The sequence below is a fragment of the Penicillium canescens genome, assembly GCF_028828765.1.
Source record: "Penicillium canescens strain IBT 15451 chromosome Unknown utg000004l_segment0_segment0, whole genome shotgun sequence".
Classification (NCBI taxonomy): Eukaryota; Fungi; Ascomycota; class Eurotiomycetes; order Eurotiales; family Aspergillaceae; genus Penicillium; species Penicillium canescens.
In genome coordinates, this window is record NW_026703966.1 from 31,439 (window position 1) to 50,776 (window position 19,338).

General features: G+C 45.4%; 5 protein-coding genes across 5 annotated transcripts; 2 read left to right on the forward strand and 3 right to left on the reverse strand.

The window, feature by feature from the left end:
• Positions 1-572: 572 nt before the first annotated feature.
• Positions 573-1,481, reverse strand: N7446_005402 (phytanoyl-CoA dioxygenase family protein; the record flags this gene model as incomplete). The annotated part of the gene is made up of 1 exon (XM_058514150.1): positions 573-1,481. One exon carries the CDS (start codon positions 1,479-1,481, stop codon positions 573-575), a length of 909 nt encoding a protein of 302 aa, XP_058371328.1.
• Positions 1,482-2,353: 872 nt separating this feature from the next.
• On the reverse strand, positions 2,354-3,964 carry N7446_005403 (mitochondrial aldehyde dehydrogenase; the record flags this gene model as incomplete). The annotated part of the gene is made up of 3 exons (XM_058514151.1): positions 2,354-3,525; positions 3,582-3,781; positions 3,837-3,964. The coding sequence occupies 3 exons, from the start codon at positions 3,962-3,964 to the stop codon at positions 2,354-2,356; spliced, it is 1,500 nt and encodes a 499-aa protein (XP_058371329.1).
• A 1,614-nt stretch (positions 3,965-5,578) lies between these two features.
• On the forward strand, positions 5,579-5,855 carry N7446_005404 (uncharacterized protein; the record flags this gene model as incomplete). Its single annotated transcript, XM_058514152.1, has 2 exons — positions 5,579-5,755; positions 5,802-5,855. 2 exons carry the CDS (start codon positions 5,579-5,581, stop codon positions 5,853-5,855), a joined length of 231 nt encoding a protein of 76 aa, XP_058371330.1.
• A 6,062-nt stretch (positions 5,856-11,917) lies between these two features.
• N7446_005405 (catalase) lies at positions 11,918-14,012 on the reverse strand (the record flags this gene model as incomplete). The annotated part of the gene is made up of 9 exons (XM_058514153.1): positions 11,918-12,009; positions 12,080-12,484; positions 12,551-12,923; positions 12,988-13,111; positions 13,166-13,173; positions 13,228-13,320; positions 13,376-13,610; positions 13,671-13,797; positions 13,853-14,012. Coding segments are annotated over 9 exons (1,617 nt in total), but the record flags the coding sequence as incomplete, so codon positions are not given.
• Positions 14,013-14,579: 567 nt separating this feature from the next.
• N7446_005406 (uncharacterized protein) lies at positions 14,580-15,827 on the forward strand (the record flags this gene model as incomplete). Its single annotated transcript, XM_058514154.1, has 2 exons — positions 14,580-14,867; positions 14,943-15,827. 2 exons carry the CDS (start codon positions 14,580-14,582, stop codon positions 15,825-15,827), a joined length of 1,173 nt encoding a protein of 390 aa, XP_058371332.1.
• Between the last annotated feature and the right edge of the window lie 3,511 nt (positions 15,828-19,338).

A 19,338-nucleotide genomic window follows, 5' to 3' on the forward strand; every position in this document is an offset into this window, starting at 1 on the left:
TTAGTCATCAGAACTCTATAACTTAGCTTTTTCCTCTCTCCTTCTCTCTTTCCCCAGTTTCCAGTTAGGCAGCACAGTCAGTTTGCCATTTCTTCTAGTTTCTAACCCACAATATGACCATATCTTTCGTTACCGCTTAAGAACACTTGCAACTTAGGGCATTTCAGTACTGACTTGCCAAGTGCTCCACCTGGCATTTTTCTCCGAAGGCCTTTATATCTACTAGGCCGTATAAGATGTATTAGTAACTATACGGTTGTGAGACTTATTGAGGAACACCTGATGCCAAAGACAGGTAGTGCTTTCATGGACTTGGCAATATGGCTTTTCCTTCCTTCTACTTTTCCCAGATCATTCAAATCATCCGAATACGTACACTTGTTCTGATTTCCTTTCTTAGTAAGGTAATACTTTGTCTCCTTCCTGGCGATTGGAAGAATTTCGACTTATGCATCAATAGTTTTGCCTTGAATAAAAGTGTTCGTTGACACTATGATATAATAAACAGGAGACAACCACTGTCCCTCAGCTTTGCCCTCTGACTCTTTGCGTTAGAGGTATGGCAGTTTGCTTCAGTAATGAGATAACCACTTTTTATCAACTTGATCCTCTGGTAACGGCTGATTTGATTTCAGCCCCAACTGCATTCCAAGTTCATTCATGTGCAATGACCACAATTCGATGCCCTGACATTTAACTGATCTCCAGCCCACCATTCTTTGCGCCAGAGGGGTCATACTCTCGATTACAGGACGAGGAAGAAATGCAGAGGCTTCAACTGGAGTGAAGTATCCCGACTGCATCACAATAGGCAGAGCACGGCGATTGAAATTTTCGGATCGATTTTTGCCCGCGCCGTGGAGCACCTTGCCATTGAACAGGACAGCATCTCCAGCATTCATTTCCACGGGTATGGAATCTTCAATCGAAGGCTGGTAACTATAGTCGTGCCACTTCTCGCTTCCTGGAATCACTCGGGTTGCTCCATTCTCATCGGTAAACGGAGTCAGGGCGATAAGAAAGTTGAACATCGCTTCTGGACAGTCCCTTCCCATAGCAGTGCAGATGGGGATTCCATCTTGTTCCCTATGCAGGGTTTGTCCTGCGTACCCCGGGCCAGTCTCTAGAACTGCTGACGTAGCCAACCAGTAGTCTCCAGACTCTTTCAGGAAGATCTTCTCGGAGATACCGTGTATGACCGGATGGTTCAAGACATCCTCCCGATACGTTTTGCTGAGTAGAGCCAGATGGCCCTGTCGTCTCATATTCAGCCAGTAGCCTTCTTGGTACGTCCCTCGTTTGGTGTGGATTTTGGTAATATGTGGATCCACATCTTTGTTGATGTCCATGACTTGATCGGGCGTGAGAAATTTCTCCACGATAACACAACCGTCTTCTTGCAACACTTTGTTGATTGATTCACATCCTGCAATGGCCGGAATGCGACGAATAGACAGGTTGTGGCAATTCGATTTCGTCATTCTGTTGATAAAGCTCGCGATAGAGCTTCTGAGGGTAGCAAGGGCCAGTCAGGGGAAAAGAGGGAAATTGAGTCAGAAGACAGCGATAATAGCGGGGGTTCCCAAGCTACTCCTTCTCAGACAATGTAAATGTCGGAGATTGGGGCACGAAGGACTGGTGTTGTGGAAGCGAGTATGCCACAGGAATGTTGCAAGTATATATACGTATTATCTATAGCACACCACTCGGTTATGAATAGAATGTGAGACAAAGCACTGTAGGCAGCTACAACGTTAGGCTTTCCTTGCATATTCCCATGCCTGTAAAGCCTCTGGGAGCGGCGAGAAAACAGCGTATTTGTGCATCACATGCAGACAATGTACACATCCTCCTTGCGCTTTGAGCTCATCCTGGTGCCGGTATGTTGTACGACAGTTGGGCATACCAGCTTCCCGTGTGGTGAATGAGATCCTTGCTTCATTGATCATATCGAGTCGTGCATTTTTCATCTACGCAATTGCTTTACATCACACCGCCACAGCAAGAGAGTATTGAAATTGAGAACAAAAGTACCAATAAGGTTAATGTGAAAGATGCGGGAATTTGCCTGGGGTAATACTAACAAGTCTTGGAACTTGGACGTAGCTAAAACCTGTTGACGTTAGCTAACAGTTAGCAGGTTGAGTTTTCTTTCGGTTGAATGGAACAGGCCATAGGTTGATTAGAGGTGCCACAAAAGAAAATCTGGATCTGCGTTCGATTTGAGTATTTGATTTGTAGAATCATTCATCTGTTTAGTATGCGACTACGGAACGCCTAGAAGAAATACAGGTGAGTCGAAAAGAATACTGAATCACTTTATGGGGCTAGATCGAGCATGACTTGTCATATCCTAGATTACGTTTCCAATGTTGATATGAACGGCCTTGGTCCGGTAGTAGGCCCTTAATCCTTCCTCGCCCAGTTCGCATCCTATTCCACTCTGTTTCATTCCACCAAAGGGAACTCGTACATCACCATCATTGCTGCTGTTGATCCAGATTGTCCCTGATACTATTTCACCAGCAATGCGGTGGGCTCGTTGAATGTCCTTCGTGAAAACTGCCGCCCCAAGCCCATAAATACTATTGTTCGCCGACTTGACCGCTTCATGTTCACTGGTAAAGCTCTTTACCACAACAACAGGGCCAAATATCTCATCCTTCCAAATGGACATATTTTCGTCGACGTTGGTGAAGATTGTAGGCTCAATATAGAGTCCTTTACCAGGAATGGCGGCCCCACCAGCCACCACGGTAGCGCCATCCGCCTTTCCAGTCTCGATGTAATTAAGCACCCGATCGAATTGTTCCTTGCTATTCTGGGGTCCTTGAAAGGTGTCGTCGCGAAAAGGGTCGCCCACCTTGATTGCACCCACAGCTTGCTTTAGAAGATCAATGAAACGGCCCATTATTCCCTCCTGCACGAGGATCCGAGACGTGGCTGTGCAAATCTGTCCTTGGTTGTACATGGAACCAAAGCAAGCCCATTTGGCGGCCTGCGCAAGATCTGCATCTTCAAAGACTATCAGTGGAGATTTCCCCCCGGTTTCAAGGAGAATACGCTTCATGTCTCCGGCTGCTAGACGCATAATCTCCTTGCCCGTGGCAGTCGAGCCTGTGAAAGAAATCATATCCACATGCGGGTGAGTTACTAGGCTAGAACCAGTCACCCCACCAGGACCATTCAGAATGTTGATAACCCCCGGGGGGAACCCTGCCTTCTGAATCAGAGTTGCCAGGTATAGAATACTCAGCGGAGTTTGTTCTGCGGCTTTAATAACAATTGTGTTGCCGCAGGCGAGGGCAGGCGCTAGTTTCATTGCTGCCATAGCCAGAGGGAAGTTCCAGGGGACAATTTGGCCCACGACACCAACCGGCTCACGGACGGTGTAAGCCAACTTTTGGCTTGACACAGGGCCACTTGTCGTCTCTCCGTGTATCTTATCAGCCCAGCCAGCGTAATAGCGGAAACTGCCGATAACCTCCCCCAGGTCGTCATTAAAAGCAGCCATAAACGGTTTTCCTTCAAATGTACAAGTCAACAACACATCTCAATTACGCAGGAGTAGGAAATAGTACCATTATCCCAAGATTCAATAACCGCCAAAACCTCCTTGTCCTGGTCGATCAAATTGGCTAGCTCGTTCATCAGCTTTCCTCGATCTGACGAAGACATGGACTTCCATAAAGGATCACTGAGCGCTGTCCGAGCTGCTTGAACAGCTATATCAACGTCATCCGCGCTGGCAGCGGAAACCGATACAATATTTTCTTGGTTACTATTTTATTGTCGCTGATCAGCCCTAAATTCTGATTTCTTCGGAATTTACTTACACTGGATTGATGCTGCTAATCATTTCTCCGGATTTAGAAGGGACGAACGCATTATTGATGAAGAGACCAGTTGGCTGAGTGTAAAGGAGCCCATTTGGGGCAGTCAAATCAATAAACGTATCAGACATATCGAAGCGATCTTTAAGTGATGCTTTCGCACTGCAATTTCAAGATAACTAAATTGGAGAACTTGAACTGAGACAAGATGTTGAAACCTTCGGGATCCTTGAATACACTGGTGCGCAATATTCTACGTCACACCGCCAATAGATTTCAAAGCACTTTACTGCAATCTTTTTAGCTTTGTCCTGACTAAAATTAGAAAAGCGTCAGCATATTCTGTGATGCATATTTCGAAGGGGGAAAGATCCTGCCAAGAAAAACCTCCGTCTAGAACATGAAATTCACTCCTTGCGTAGTCGAATTAGCTTAGCCAAGCCTTTGACCTGTCGTTACAAGCAAGGTGCCGGAAGTCTGGCCGAGGAAAAGATGTGTCTCATAATTGTTGGGGGTTCAAACTTGGTAGTCTGTCACCATAGAGAATGTACTGTAGGATTAAATGAATCAACCTTTGAATGTTGGAAGCTTTCGATGCGAGCTTTGCACTGCATATTTGGTTGCGTTGCTTCGAGGTGACTAATTTTAAGCAGAGCACAGAGTATGGCCCATACAACCATGATACAATACCGATTTTTATACCCAATTTTTATTACGGTACTGTTATACTGCCAAGACTTTGGGTCAGGGTTTAGTAATCCATAAATAGTATAGCATCATGCAGAACAAAGCTCCACAGAGAATTAGAGAGAGTAAGGTGAAACTGATTTCGAACGCCTCTGTATGTGCAAAACTGGGATCCTTCTGCTGCATTTCGGGAGCTGTATCAGAACTGGTAAGGTGAACCCGGCTGTTCTCGACCACGCTAACGTGAGATAGGAAGGACGCCATCTTAGAACATTCCGAGTTAACCTGCCTCTATTTCCAGCCGTACTACGAAGATAAATGTGGCTGCGTGTCGATTATCGTACCAGACCCTAAGGAACCGCATTAGCGCCGTCGGGCCTTGGGATATATCAAATACGAGAAAAAGGTAGGTCGAGTCACCTTCGCAAACTCTTGTGCTCAAATTCAGCCTAAGGCTTTGAAGCTTAGACACACGTCTAAGCAAGGCAAAGCCAACCTTGTAGGATGTCATAGGGAAGGGCTTAAGCTAGCAGCTTTGGTGATAGGCCCGAAATGGCTATAACGTGAAGATTGCTAGAAGCAACTGCCACTAGAGGTTTTTTTTGTAGGGTCAATCCGGATCACGCTTTTGTTGCGTCATATGTCCGTCGAAGAAAGCTGATGCTAGCTCCTAGACAGACGCGGCCGACGACATGGCTCGGTTGCGTTCTCGTATTAACAGGGATGTTACCATTGAAATCGGCACAATACGCGACAAAAATGCATAGCTAGTTGCCTTGATGCTTTTTATGAAATAGATAGAAACAACGATAGACATCCTCGGGCTCTCTTATCCCCCAAACATTATCAAAACCGAACACGGAGACCTTGTTCTAGACCCGAGAACCTAGGGCAAGGGAATGCTTCTTCCCGCGTCTGCTTCTAGGACGTTCAAGTTTGGTTGCAATTTCGCAACGGGAAAATTTGGTCGGGATAGATAGAGTCTGCTTGACAGGTGTGAATAAGCCAACATTGTGCGACGTATATGGGAGACTGCCATTCGAAAGCACCAGACGACCATGCTCCCGTTCTATATCAATCTCCTCCGAAACTTCCCTCAAACGGCCGATGTTAAGTCAGCCGACCAGCTGTTAGAAGAATCCACGAGGAAACTTATATGGCAGCACCTGCTGGGTGAAGCCAATAAAAAGAAGTTCTACTACAGTACAGCGGGAAATGTCACGTTAAGGTTGGTGGTAAAGATTGCTAGAGTCGGAGTTGCGGTTAACTGACATTGTACAGGGTATTACCATGATCTCCAAAATCCTAAAAGAAGGAACCAACGGTGCTCCCTAGAACGCTTGCATCGGCAATATTCGTGCAGAGATTCCGGCGAAGCGGCAGCGCAGAACGCTGTGGTTTTTTGCGATCATATATTGAAAACATCCTAAGTATCTTAGCGGCGACGGTCGTCTCGACCGCGCCCACCTCCTACCGCAGCAAAATGCAAACGGCACAACATGTCGGGCACACACTTCGGTTGATGCCACAGAGATTCATTCAGAAGCAGTCTCGACCGGGGAGGCTGATGGTTAGCTGGGAAGACAGCGAGACAGAATTATTTTGGAAACATGGCCGACAAGTGACATATCATGTGGTTCTTCGCGAGGAAAAGTGCATGGACTTGAGCTCAGAGCTTTTACGTGGGAACAGAGGTAAGTTGTCAGCCATCCTTCGAGCTCATTCCAAGCATCTTACTCCCTTTTTTTTAAGTCATCTGTCCAGGCGGACATGCTCCATGTGGCTGCGCTCAGCGGCTCATAAGCCAAGGTAATAAACCGATGGAGTTCACCCACTTGGATTGTTCGTCACGATACTCTCCTATGGTCGCTGAGCACACAAGTTCAGCCATCTAGGGGTTCCTCCCAAGCCAATCTTTCCTAGGGGCAGGTTGAAAAGCGACAGAATGTCTCTCTTGCTTGCACAGAGTGTCGCCAAAAGTGAACTAAGGTTAGTACCTAAAGAATCTTTCATATCTCAGTGCTAACAGGAATCTCAGTGCTAACAGGATCTAGTGTTCTATTACGACTCCATGTGCGAACTGCACCGCGAAAGATTTTCAATACACATATTGCATTGATCGCAGGCGCAAATCTCATAGGATAGAGTCGTCTATGTTGCATCAAGCACTGCTCTACACCGCGGGTAGACTTCGCTCTAGAAACCAAGACAACGTGATATCATTCATTTCATAGATCCGGGGTTTGCAAAGCGACCAAGATGCAGATATTTTTCTCCTTCGTGAGAGCAGACTGAAAGACCAGCGTGCCTAATGTCGCATGATATCTGGACGAAGATGAAAGGAAGACGAAGGATTTGGCAGCGGTACACGAGTCATATGTTGCTTATAGCAACCTCCGTGTATTTAGTAAATCCCGAAGCTATGCTAAAGAAGGGCTAGTCGATCTTGGCATTAAGGTTGAAGATACAGTCAAAGCGCAGGTGATGACACCAGTTTCGGAAAGTATTTTAGACATTACTTTCTTTTATCACTTCCTTTTGTCCATCTCTTTCAGTAAATGATTTGTCACAATTGAGAGTACAACACTTAGAAACTAGCCGAGAATCGAGTGACTTCGGTCGCGGTTGATGTACATATTGTGTCTTAGGCCTCACGCCGTAATGCCTCAACCCCTACCAGCTACTCGTGAGTCCCAATGACCACGCCTGCGAGTTGGAAATGACTTAGAACACTCTGCTTTCGAGATCCAACAACCTCAATACACCAGTCAAGGAAAGTTTGGAAACCCTTGCTCTAGGAGTCTTCTTTATCCACACCTAGTTCCGTCTAATGAATGCTTTCAATTGAGAAGAACTCCTCGATAGGATTCACGTCAAGTGAGTAAGGCGGCAGATACACTAGCTTTACTCCTGCTTTAGTGCACATTTCTTCGATGCGATCAGAACGTAGAAAGATACGTTATCTATGACTAGAACGGACTTTGGCTCGGGCCATCTTCCACGATGCCGAAGAAGCTGATCAATAAAGTCCTTAAAGACTATAGCATCCGTGGAGCCCTAAAATATACGAGAGAGTACAATTCTATCTTAGCAATATACGGGTAGTATCTAGTACCGCTAGTCCCGATAGAAGTTGGCTACCTACAATAGCGCCGTGCCTAACGGAGACTAGCCTATCCGTCTAAACCTAATTCGTTTATTACATCTAGACTTATCTATATAGACTAAGTGATACGACTGAAAGTCCGACAGGTTATATATATAAAATCTCGTAACTCCGCATTCTGTTCCTTTGCTCTCTATTGAGCTACCTTCTTCGACCAACCTACCGAAGCAAGAGCTCGTTTAAGGCTTGAATTTATGATATAGACACGGAACTCGTCCCATAAAAAGATTGCCATCTCGTACACGCATAGGCCGGTCTTTTTCGAGGAGGCGATCGCGATCGCATAGTGCTTCTATCATCGGAGGTATTACGGTCCATCGTCGACCTACTCGGGTTTAGGGTGCTCTGACATTTCCGAACCGGCAAAGCTTGTTGCTGATATTGATATAGTAATGGAACGCTTACTACATTCAGCAGCTTTAGCGATTTGCGAGGCAGTCAATGATTTGCTCAGTATCATATGCTTGATCATTTCGAGCTTTGAGAGAGGGAGTCGGCGCGCTATGGTGTGAAGAGACGGTGGGAGAATGAGGACGTTGGTCGAGGGTTTTAGCGGGGGGCGATGGGAGACCACCAAAATGTGATGGAAAGCAAATCCATCTGCTCACCTTTGCTCATCCCTCTTCTCAGTGGGCAGATGAAAATTTATTTTGGACATAAGGTCTGGGGTATGCTGGGTATTAGGAAATGCACGTGGTTTGGTGATCTCGCAGTTCGTAGGAGCTTGGTGGCCCGTCTGAAAGTTGAGGACCTCAAAACATGGCGGCTGCAAGGGCCGGAGCATCCTGTGCTAGCTCGACCATAGCAACAACCAGATTTTGATCTTGTATTGCTTATACTGTGCATATAAGACAGCTGCTGTAGAGTGATAATGTCAAAGCGCGCTCTTATCTAAAGGGATCTGGGTGGTTACCGCGTGCTACGCTTGATCTGGGTTCCTGGCTCGGGTCGATCCGATTCCTGGGAAGAGGGCCACACCACATAGGACCAACAGAAGGCTCGATGTGGGCTGTCCGCCAATCTGATTCCCTGTCCTAGCACCCGGAGTCACCTGATGGTGAGCCCAAGGACGTAGGAATCTATTGGCTAGCATGCTAAAGCAATTGATTTGCTTCGAACCTACGTGATTAAGTAACACCGAGTTTGAGGCCTAGCTCATCCTTATGCTATGTCGAATGACAACACGCTACTGGAATAGGAAACTGCGCATCTTACTATAAAGGCATAAACCGTTTATCCTTCCTCTGTTTTTCTCGCATTGAGTTCCTCTCGCTATACAATATTTCATTGTCTAATTTGTTTACGGTTCACTACAATTCTCCCTAGTAAATATTGATTTGACAATCCATTGTTTCTTATAAGTGTTAAATACACTGGTTGTAACGGTGTTTTAAAACAACAGTACTGCGTAAATTTGACGTGACAGCCCCTATATTGATACTATTCGCGTTAGGACTAGCGTGTTTGGGTTTAGGGTTCCAGAAACAATCTTCTTGCGCAAAGCATGGAAACCAATTTCAAATATAGCTGTATATTGCACTTCTGCTGAGCAATACGAGTTGCTCTCTCTAATTCAGCTTGTTGAATCTAATCACATATTTCTTGGACTGTTATCTCAGGTAAGACTTTGGCAAATTTGCGATGAAAGCCTCGACAAGGAGTCTGTTCCCATCGGTTGGGGAACTGGCACAGTGTACTTAAATGGGCGCTGAATCCAGTTACGCATTTCAGCCGCTACCAATGAGTCCACACCGAGCTGAGTGAGAGACTTTGATGGAGTGACATCTTCGGGTGGGATCATACACAATGCTGCTATCTTCTCCCTCATTTCTGTCGAAAGTGTTTCCATTGCGTCTGAGAATCCCAAGGACCTGATATTTGGTGCGTCATCGGGAGAATCTATCATAACCTCTCGATTATTGCTTTCAGTCAAGTACTTGAAATGGGCGAACATCGGTCGTTCGAGTTATGGTCATCGAAGGGGATGAGAAGCGGTTGTTCCTAAATTTTATCTCGAGACTAATGCAATGGCGTCCAGAGGATCGGGGAACTGCACAGGACCTCCTTTCTGATCCCTGGCTAAAATCTTAGAGATTCACTGGGAAGGGCAGAGGAAACTGTATGTATATGTCAAGAAAAGTGGTCCTTACATTACTAGCTTGCTCAAGTTTTACAGTACCCATTTTTGCTTACTCATTTGGAACAGTATAGATGGCTACTTTGCCAAGCCATACACCGCTTGCTGAGCACATACCGGGATAAATAGTCGCTGCATTAGCTTGTTCTAGGAATTACACTCATTCTACAATAGACCAATGGTCAGCCTAAAATATAGAATGAGTGTAATTTCTAGAACAAGCTGGTGTAGCGACTATTTATCCCAGTGTGTGCTTACAAGAGGTTTCTTATGTAGGCTGAAGCCCAGAGAATTGTATTCTATCATGTATGGTTCACCTCATACGAAGTTGGTCGCCTGCGAAAGGACAGTTCATCTTTGGCAAGGGGAAAAAAAGATAGCTAGTGCCTTATTAGCAGACTTGAACAGAGCCTACGCAATTTGATAGTATGTAGGAATGAACTATCGAAGTGGTTAGGAAGTGGTTAGGAAGTGGTTAGGAAGTGGTTAGGAAGTGGTTAGGAAGTGGTCAAGAAGTGGCTAAGAAGAGAGGCCAGACATTCAGCAGCGGCAGTCCTAAAGATCAAGATTAGGGTTACAGTACTGTAGCTAGTCAAAGTATCTACACAAACATATCTCTCTCCCTCATAGCAGCAGATTCACTGTCCGGCCCCTGAATAAACGTATCGCTGATGCAAAAGGGCTGTTCATACAGGTATGTAAACCTCAACGAGACTCTGTCCGATGCTGGACTGACTTCAAAAATGATGCGATACAAAGATCCGTGCATTCTGCCGAATATAGGCCGGTGCAAAAACTACGGAGATCTTTCTTATGTCTTCTTCTCTTGACCTTCAAAAATTGTAAGTTATGGAATACTTCTTTGATCTAAAAGCGAATGATGATCAAGAAACGGTTGACAGCGCACCAGAGTGAGTCTGAACGACCACTCCCGTCAGTACTCCGCAAAACCATGGCTTATATACCATTTCTGGTCATGCCGCTTCTTATCATGTAGCGTTATTTATGTGGACGATTGTAAACCAAGCTCGTTGGCCAAAAGCAGGACGCATAAGCTCCAGACGTTCGTTGTCCACGATAAATTGGGTGGAATATCGCGCCTTTTGCTGCGCCGGGTCCGATGATTGGTGACAAATCTGTGTCCCAGACACCAACACCACTAACATTCCATGCCGTTGTACGAGTAGCCCACTGGTAACTGCGAAACTCTTGAGGCGAGGAACCTATTCACGCCGAATTATATAAGACCGAAAGGCAGACGCGCCATCACGTCTTCCGTCCTCCTCACCACCTTCACCCCATGAACAGCGGAGTACCTAGATATTCAAATAGCCAGTACTCAGACAAATTATGCAACAGAAGTGCTTTGCTGTAATCATATCCTTCGAACCTTCTCATACTCAGGCAAAACCCATTTGACCATCCATTCACATTCGAGAATCTGCTTCGTAGTCAAGCGATTCTCAGGCCTGAATTTGAGCATCGACTTAAGCATCTTAAAGATAGCATCCCTCTCGGCCGGCCCAATGCGCGGCATCCATTTCCTCTGTCGAGGCTCCTGTATATTGTGTTCGAATCTGTCCTCCCACGACTGGTAAGGGTCCCGATTGATCGGTTTCCCATCTTCCGTGAATCTACTATGTCGCCCCTCCCATTTGTACCACCATTCTGGGGGCAGTATACCAAGTGCATCGACTTGCTCGCAAGTTACGAGGCGATTGTGGGTATCGTGGTAGGAGGTACGATATTAATCACTTCCATATACCCAAAGCAGTCACTAGTACTTTACGGGGCCTTGATGAAGATAGATAGATTGATTCTAGATGCCCCATTAATGTTACGGCCCCGCAACTGTTGGTAGCTAGCATATCCGTAACAGGGCATTGGACTGGACTTGGGTCGAATGGCCTCTATTGGATGGAACTGGCAGTATAGAATTTTTTTAAAAAAAGGAAATAATTCATTCTCATTGTAGTCATTCCAATCTCTCTCATCAAGATCCATTTTTAGTGATAATCTCATCCTTTCGTGTTACCTCCGTCGTCATATCAACCATAACATGGGAAGAGAAGAATTATCCATCTGTCCGTACGTAGCTTTTGTAGCCTGGCACTTTTTGAGGACAAGACCTTCTGTTCGATTTTGCACAGCACTGGCAAGATCGCCATTGATTTTCCTGAAGAGCGCTGGAAAGGGAGATAAAACATCCTAAGTCAATTGTCGTATCTTATTTATCAAAAGGAGGTTTCAACATACCATAAGTCTCCTGCCTGACTCCCTTATTCGCACCAGACAGGGAAGAAGCAACATTATAGATAAAATTACCCTGCTGGTCTGGTCCCATATCAGCCAATTGATTCCAGTAATCACGCGGCTGGTCAAAGTCCGAATCGGTGACTTGACTCTGGAAGTTGGTCACATTTCCAATCCATTGCATGTGCTGCTCGGCAGTCTGCCGATACTGAGCTGGCTGCACAATCTGGGGTCCGTTATAGTTGGGGAAGTAGTTGGGCAGATTGCCCAAATTGATGATGTTGTTGGCTCCGTCACGACGAGTGGGGTTGTATGAGTAGAATGGCCGGTTGATGGGGAGTTGAGGGAAGTTGATTCCAAGTCTATATCGTTGGGTGTCACCGTAAGGGAATAAGCGGACTTGGATGACTGGTTGAACAATTAATAAGATGGATGGATTCCACTTCATATTTTCACTTCAGTTGGACAACATACTAGGGTCCGCAGAGACATCCCAGCCAGGAACAAGATTAGCGACTTGAAACGCGGATTGCTCAACCTCTGTAAAGTAATTTTTCGGATTGCGATTCAAGGTTATCTTGCCGAACGGAACAAGAGGATAATCACTCTCGGGCAACTCTCGGGTTGCATCGAATATATTTACTGGGGAACTTTCTGCATCCTCGGGATTGATAATCTGTGCATACACCGTCCACGAGGGATAGTCTCCCTTGTCAATGGCCGCGTATAAGTCGCGAGTTGAAAAGTCAGCATCCATTCCTACAAGAGTCGTCATCTGATCGTGAGTGAGATTCCGCACGCCTTGATCGGTTTTGAGAACGATTCGAACGTATTTAAATTCACCGGTCTTCATTCATCCTAAGTTGTTAGTGCAGAACCTGGGTATAGAAGAAAGGAGTGAGGATATTGACCGGTTTTGTGAATTTGTACGTGTTGATGCTATGGATATCAGTGTAGCGGTACGACAGTGGAGTTCCCTGATCACTGAACAGCCGCATAAGGAAATTAATCCCTTCTGCATTGTGGTTAAAGAAGCTGGACGGTCACCATATCAGTATTTAGTCAGGAAAGCATGATGCATTAACATACTCCCAGAACTACATAGAAGTCAGAATAATAATATATAGCAAAGTGAAAGAGGTGATACAAACTGCAGTTTCATTTTTCAAATTACTCGAGGGGTCTCGCTTTTGCGCGTGGACGAGAGATGGGAATTTTGCAGGATCCCGGATTTGAAACATCGGCTAGAAGTGGAATAGTCAGAGTTGCATTTTCAGAGACAAACCATGGACGACCAACCGCTCCGAAAAATAACCAATCCAGATTGCCTTCTTCTGTATAGAACTTGAATGCAAATCCTCTAGCATCGCGAACATTGTCTGCAGAGCCCTTCTCGCCAGCAACTGTAGAGAACCGGGCAAACAGCGGCGTGGCCTTGCCCACCTGATTAAGAAATGCTAAACTGGTGTAATTGGAAATGTCATGGGTTGCTTCGAAGACTCCATATGCACCAGCGCCTTTGGCATGGACAATTCTGGATACAGTTAGTTTAGAGCGCACAAAAAGGATATCCTCTACCTTAAGCTTTCCTCACCTTTCTGGGATTCTCTCATGCGTGATATGGGTCAAAACATCAATCAAATTAATATCTTGAAGAAGGAGATTGCCCTTGAGCTGATTCCCCAATCGCAAGGTGCCGAGTGGATTTTCAATTGGACATCCTATAAATCATTAGTCAGGAAGTCTCACAACTTGCATTCGGCTTTTGCTACCCACCATTGGGAAGAGTATAATAATCTGCTCCGGGAGGAGGCAATTTTTGTGGGTTACTACCAGCGGGGGTGAAGAACGCATCTGGGGAGCCATCGGAAGTGTCGATGGCATTAGTAAGGTGAACAGTTGTAAGAATAATACATAAAAGATAGCTGCAAAGCATGATGAAGACTGTCAACTTGACTTAACTTGAACTGATTGCGATTGAGATTGACCTGAGCCCCTTTGCCGGCTCTTCTTGTGTTATTATCTCGGTTCTTTATACAACCTCGCCCTTGGAGTTGAGACTTCTCGTGCCACTTCCAATGTCACCTTATGCTAACGCTGCAGAACATGTTACCTCTCCAGTGCAAGGGATCCAATTCATGTAGACCCTCTATAAACCGGTCCCCTTGCATCTATACCGTTGCAACGCGTTCTTGAAAGTTTTCAAATCTATCCAACCTCAAGAAAACCGTGTCTCTGCTGTAAAACGACTCTCGCACGAAAATTACAGCGGACTTTCTGCATGATACCTCCTTCATTCTCACCGCTGCCCCGCCGAAATCTGTAAGGTAAGGGCTCTATGTCACATAGTCTGGCACCCAATTCATTGGGGCGGACTTTAAAAGGCAACTTTCCGCTTGGAGTTCTGTTTCCTTTTAGCTTTCAAGTAATCATTCCTACGGAGTACTGCCTTCGACTGATTTTGATATCTCATCTCTTCTTATTGCAACTTGAGTACCGCAGTATGCTCCTCTCTTTCCCATTCCTAACCAGCGCAATTGCGCTCATTTCCTTTGCCTATGGAGCTGCCTTCGATCTCCAGATAAATTCTGGGGATGCCAAAGCAGTCTACACAATGACCAATGAATCACCAAACCAGGTTGTTGCATTTCCGGTATTGTCTGGCTACCAGCTGGGCCCCTCACAGTCATTTCCCACTGGTGGGAATGGCGCAGTGGCCGTGGTAACCAATGGGACTCAGAATTTTCCCGATTCACTAGCCAGCTCCCACAGCGTCCTGGTGTATGGAAATGTGAGTTGAGGGCATGTTCCCGTTCATATTCTTCATTGACCGAGCTTTATTTTAATCTCTTTTTACGCACCGCAGTATCTCTTCAATGTTAATTCAGGTTCCAATTCAATCTCCATGTTTGAGATATCACCTTCAGACCCGACCAGTCTCCATCGTGTGGGTGTTTACAACACTCCAGGAGACTTTCCAAACTCCCTTGCAGTGCACAACGATACCATCTGCGTGGGCCACTCTGGAACACGGACTGGAGTGAGTTGTGCGAACTGGAAGGCAGATAACATTGGATCCTTTGATGGTCTACGCATCTTGCCACCTCATACGAACCAGACTGTTCCTCCTAATGTTAGCTTTGACATTTCTGTTTTAACCGAGATTGTCTTCACCTGGAGTGGATCTTCCCTGGTCGGCATGTCCACTGGCGATGCTTCCAATTTACAAGGTATGATAGGAATATGGTCTGTGGACTCAGATGGAAAGGTCGCGCAGGATGGAACCCTAGCCGCACCCAACGGGATGACCATACCTTTCGGCGCAGATCAAGTCCCAGGTACCTCCAAGCTCTTTGTCTCAGACGCGATGCTTGGCGCCTTTGTGATTGATGTAGAGTCCCCAGGCTCACTCCTGTCAAAATCAAAAGTCGATGACAAATTTGCGACTTGCTGGGCACAATTTTATCCGAGAACAGGCCATGGATATGTCACCGACGTGCAGCGAAATACGATTTCTAAGGTGGATCTGGGGACAGGGGCAGTTTTGCAGGCGATTGAGCCAGTTAACAACTTTGATGGTTATATGGACTTTAGGATCGCGGGGAATGCTCTTTATGCTCTGGCTGTTCAGGTCGATCCTCATGCACACTTTATCACGGTATTTAATCTGACCTCGGATATTTTCGACGGACAGAATGTGACGATTGGGGGAAGCAATGGGCATGTTCAAGGGCTGGCTGTTTTTGTTTGATATCTTCTTGAATGTCGGGCTTCATCCGCCTAGTTCCTGTCGCCCGGTTGATGCAGCAGTCCTTTCGTTCTGGTCGGCTGATTTGATGGACTCGTTCATAATGCTCCATATATAACATCATTGTGAGACCTAGTCAGTTTCCTATCGATTTGCATCTTTGATTCATGCTTCCTGTATACGTAGTCAATATCAGAGCCGTGGGATTAGTTAATAGCTGTTAACTCAACTTCCCGTATAAGATATACCCTTTCCATTATTTCCTTGTATCACAATGAGTCTTTAAGATGTTATCTCCAATAATCTGTTCCACGGGCGGGAAATAAGCAATAATCGAATCCGCTTCTTGTCGGGTATTTCTGCCCTATTAGAAACGCTTGATGATCTCATACCAGCGTTTTACTGTATGTAATAGCAACGACATATCAATCATCATGGGCGTTGCTCTCTTCCATATATTCGGGCTGCCTTCATTTTTAAGTGTCAACACCCCAACTGTATATAATTGTGTAATTACTTCTCGTATTTGGAAATCTTTGCAAATTTAAAGCATGCTACATCAATTTGACGGAAGTCAACTAAAACTTACCCCTTACGTAAGTTATCTAATGGTCACAGCAGCTTCATGGGTGCAGCAAACTGAACAACTGCGCATTTCCCAATAAGCAAGGGAGTGTGATGGAAACGAGGTGGCATTTGCAGTTATACATGTAAATAACCAGGCAAAGATACTGCGAACGACCAGGTATATCATTGGATGTGGCACTGGCTTCCCTTTTCTCTCTCTTCTTTCCCCTGTCAATAATAGACCGCACTTATTCCTTTTCAGTCAGCTACACTGTATTCACCCCCGATAGATGACACAAAGCTACGACAATGGACAATACCTTTCAACCAGAGGATAGTGGTAACCCTCGAAACTGGCCTATATGGAAAAAGACAATAATTTCCATTATTGTTATGTTCACCGCATTTTCTATGTGAGCTGACCCTTCTGTTTTTACCCTGTATGTGGTACCTGTTAACCCATGGTCCAAGGTCTGTGTCCAACTCGATATATATTCCGACTGTTCCATATATCATGGAGCAGTTTCATGTCACGAACTCAGTGGCATTGCTCCCTATGACAGTCTATAATGTTGGACTTGCGCTGGGTCCAATATTTGGTGCGCTTTCCGAGTCATATGGTCGACGAATCATGTACATTGCCTCCATAACGGGGGCGCTCGTGTTCACGGTTGTTGGGGCATCGACCACGACCTTCTACGTAATCGTGCTTACGCGATTTTTAGCCAGTTTGTGCGGAGCTCCAATGACTACAGTCGCCATGGGCACATTGAATGATGTATGGGATGCGAAGATTAGCCGTGTTGGGGCAATACTCAATTTTCTCTTGACGAGTATAGCCATCTGGGGTACGGAGATCGGTTCCCCGATTGGTGAATTCATTCTCACTCAGGTCCACGATTGGAGGTGGATATTCCGAAGCATTGCAATCTTGTTTTCAATCTGCGGTTTGGTCTGGCTGTGTCCAGAGACGCACGGATCAGAGATCATCCGCCGTAGAAGACGAAAATACCGATTGCCGGGAGAAAGGGAAGACGGACGAACCAGGAGACTAGGTTCAAATCTTTGTCTAGCAATCAGTCAACCACTTCATATGGCCTTGGTAGAGCCACTGATTCTCTCGACTTCACTTGTCTCCTCGTTTGCTCTATCAGTTGTCTTCTTCTTCTATGTGGGTTTTCCCCTTACATATTCGGCAACTTATCCCTTCTCGCCGTACCAAACTTCCCTCGCCTATCTGTCCATGTTCATTGGCAGCCTTGTTGCATTCTTTGCAAATATCCTCATATACGAGGTGTTCTACCCTAATGCAAATATTGAAGCGGAGCGTAGTGGGCAACTTATAGATCCTGATCGGCTGCTATATCCAGTCATAGCTGGAGGGATATTGATGCCTTTGGGATTGTTCTGGTGAGTTTTTCCATCATGGCTGCATTTGGACACATAATCTAACAAGCCATTTATCTAGGTTTGCTTGGACTATCAACCGAACGATACATTGGATTGTTCCTCTCTTGGCTAGATTGCCTTTAGGTGCTGCGTATTTTATGATCTCGGTCAGTGGTATTTATTTTCCGTTGTTTATTTATTATTACTCGAAGACATAATACTCCTATTTGTGAAAGCCATGTGCTAACTGGAGCTTCATATTAGTTTGGGTGGCCTAGATATAAGAACGAAATCTACGGCCCCGAATTCGGAGCCTCATCCTTTGCAGTAGAGAACTTTTTGCGCTTCATTCTATCCAGTTGCATGCCACTGATATCTTCACCGTTAATTCAAAAGGTTGGACCCCATTGGGCAGTTTCTTTACTTGCATTTATCTCCCTGGTTTCTGTGCCCATTCCCTGGGTCATTTATAAATATGGTGCTTTGCTCAGAAGTCAAAGTCATTATACTAGGAGCCTGAGGACTCCGGGACTACAAACGAATCAGCTTTCTCAGTGATTCTATATTCATTAACTTTTTTCTTCTTTCTGAAGAGTTCTATTAGGTAGTGTAGCGATATATGTTCACATATATAGAAACTATCCACACAAATAATACCATAAACCTGTTATATAGACCGACGAGAAAAGACAATAAGGAAACCCCTTATCTAGTGAATCTTTTGAACCTGATCCATGCTGGAAAGCACTTCCAAACGTAACCGCTAGATTCAAGGAATCAGGGCGGGGCGAATAACTCCAACCAGGGTCATTCTACGGTCCGATTACCCTTCTTGCTTGAACAGTGCGACACCTGTTATAGGAGGAAATTGGTTGGTATTCAGTTTTTCAAAAAGGGCTCCTTGCTCCTGAAGCTGCTGAGGATAATAATGGGTCTGGACCCTCTGCAAAACTCCCTTCTACCCCCTTGCACAATATTGACGCCCCATTGGAACAAACAAAAGAAGAACAAGCAAAAGAAATGGAATAAAAATAAATGCGTGGTTGCATTTAAACTCATAACGTTAGATACTACCTCACTATATACAACACTAGGCAAGGAGGTTCTCTGTTTCGGAGCATTGGATGGGCTACACATTTTACAGGCATGCAATATTCAGCGGCATGATAAGCGTGAAGAAACTTGTGCTACGCAGACACATACCTGAGGACCCTTGCGTAGATCAGTTATTGGTCGAGAGATGCACTCTGAAAAGTCTGGGAGCATGTCTACTAACACCATCTAAGATTCTTGCCCGATGACACTCCATTTTGGCATTTACAAATACGATGGAAGAATGGCTCATTTTCATTCTCCGGATTAAATTACCTAGATCTCTTGAATTTCCATCATACTGTTCCCTACCCTGTTTTTCACATCGCTATACTGCAGTGCACACAAACTTGCCAACCGACCTAGCTGGCAAGGGTTGAGCCTGCGTCGCGCCATCTGTCCTCCGATTTCATTCAGTGAGAACAGAATAACAAAGAAACAACCATCTGATTGCTGTTCATTTTCT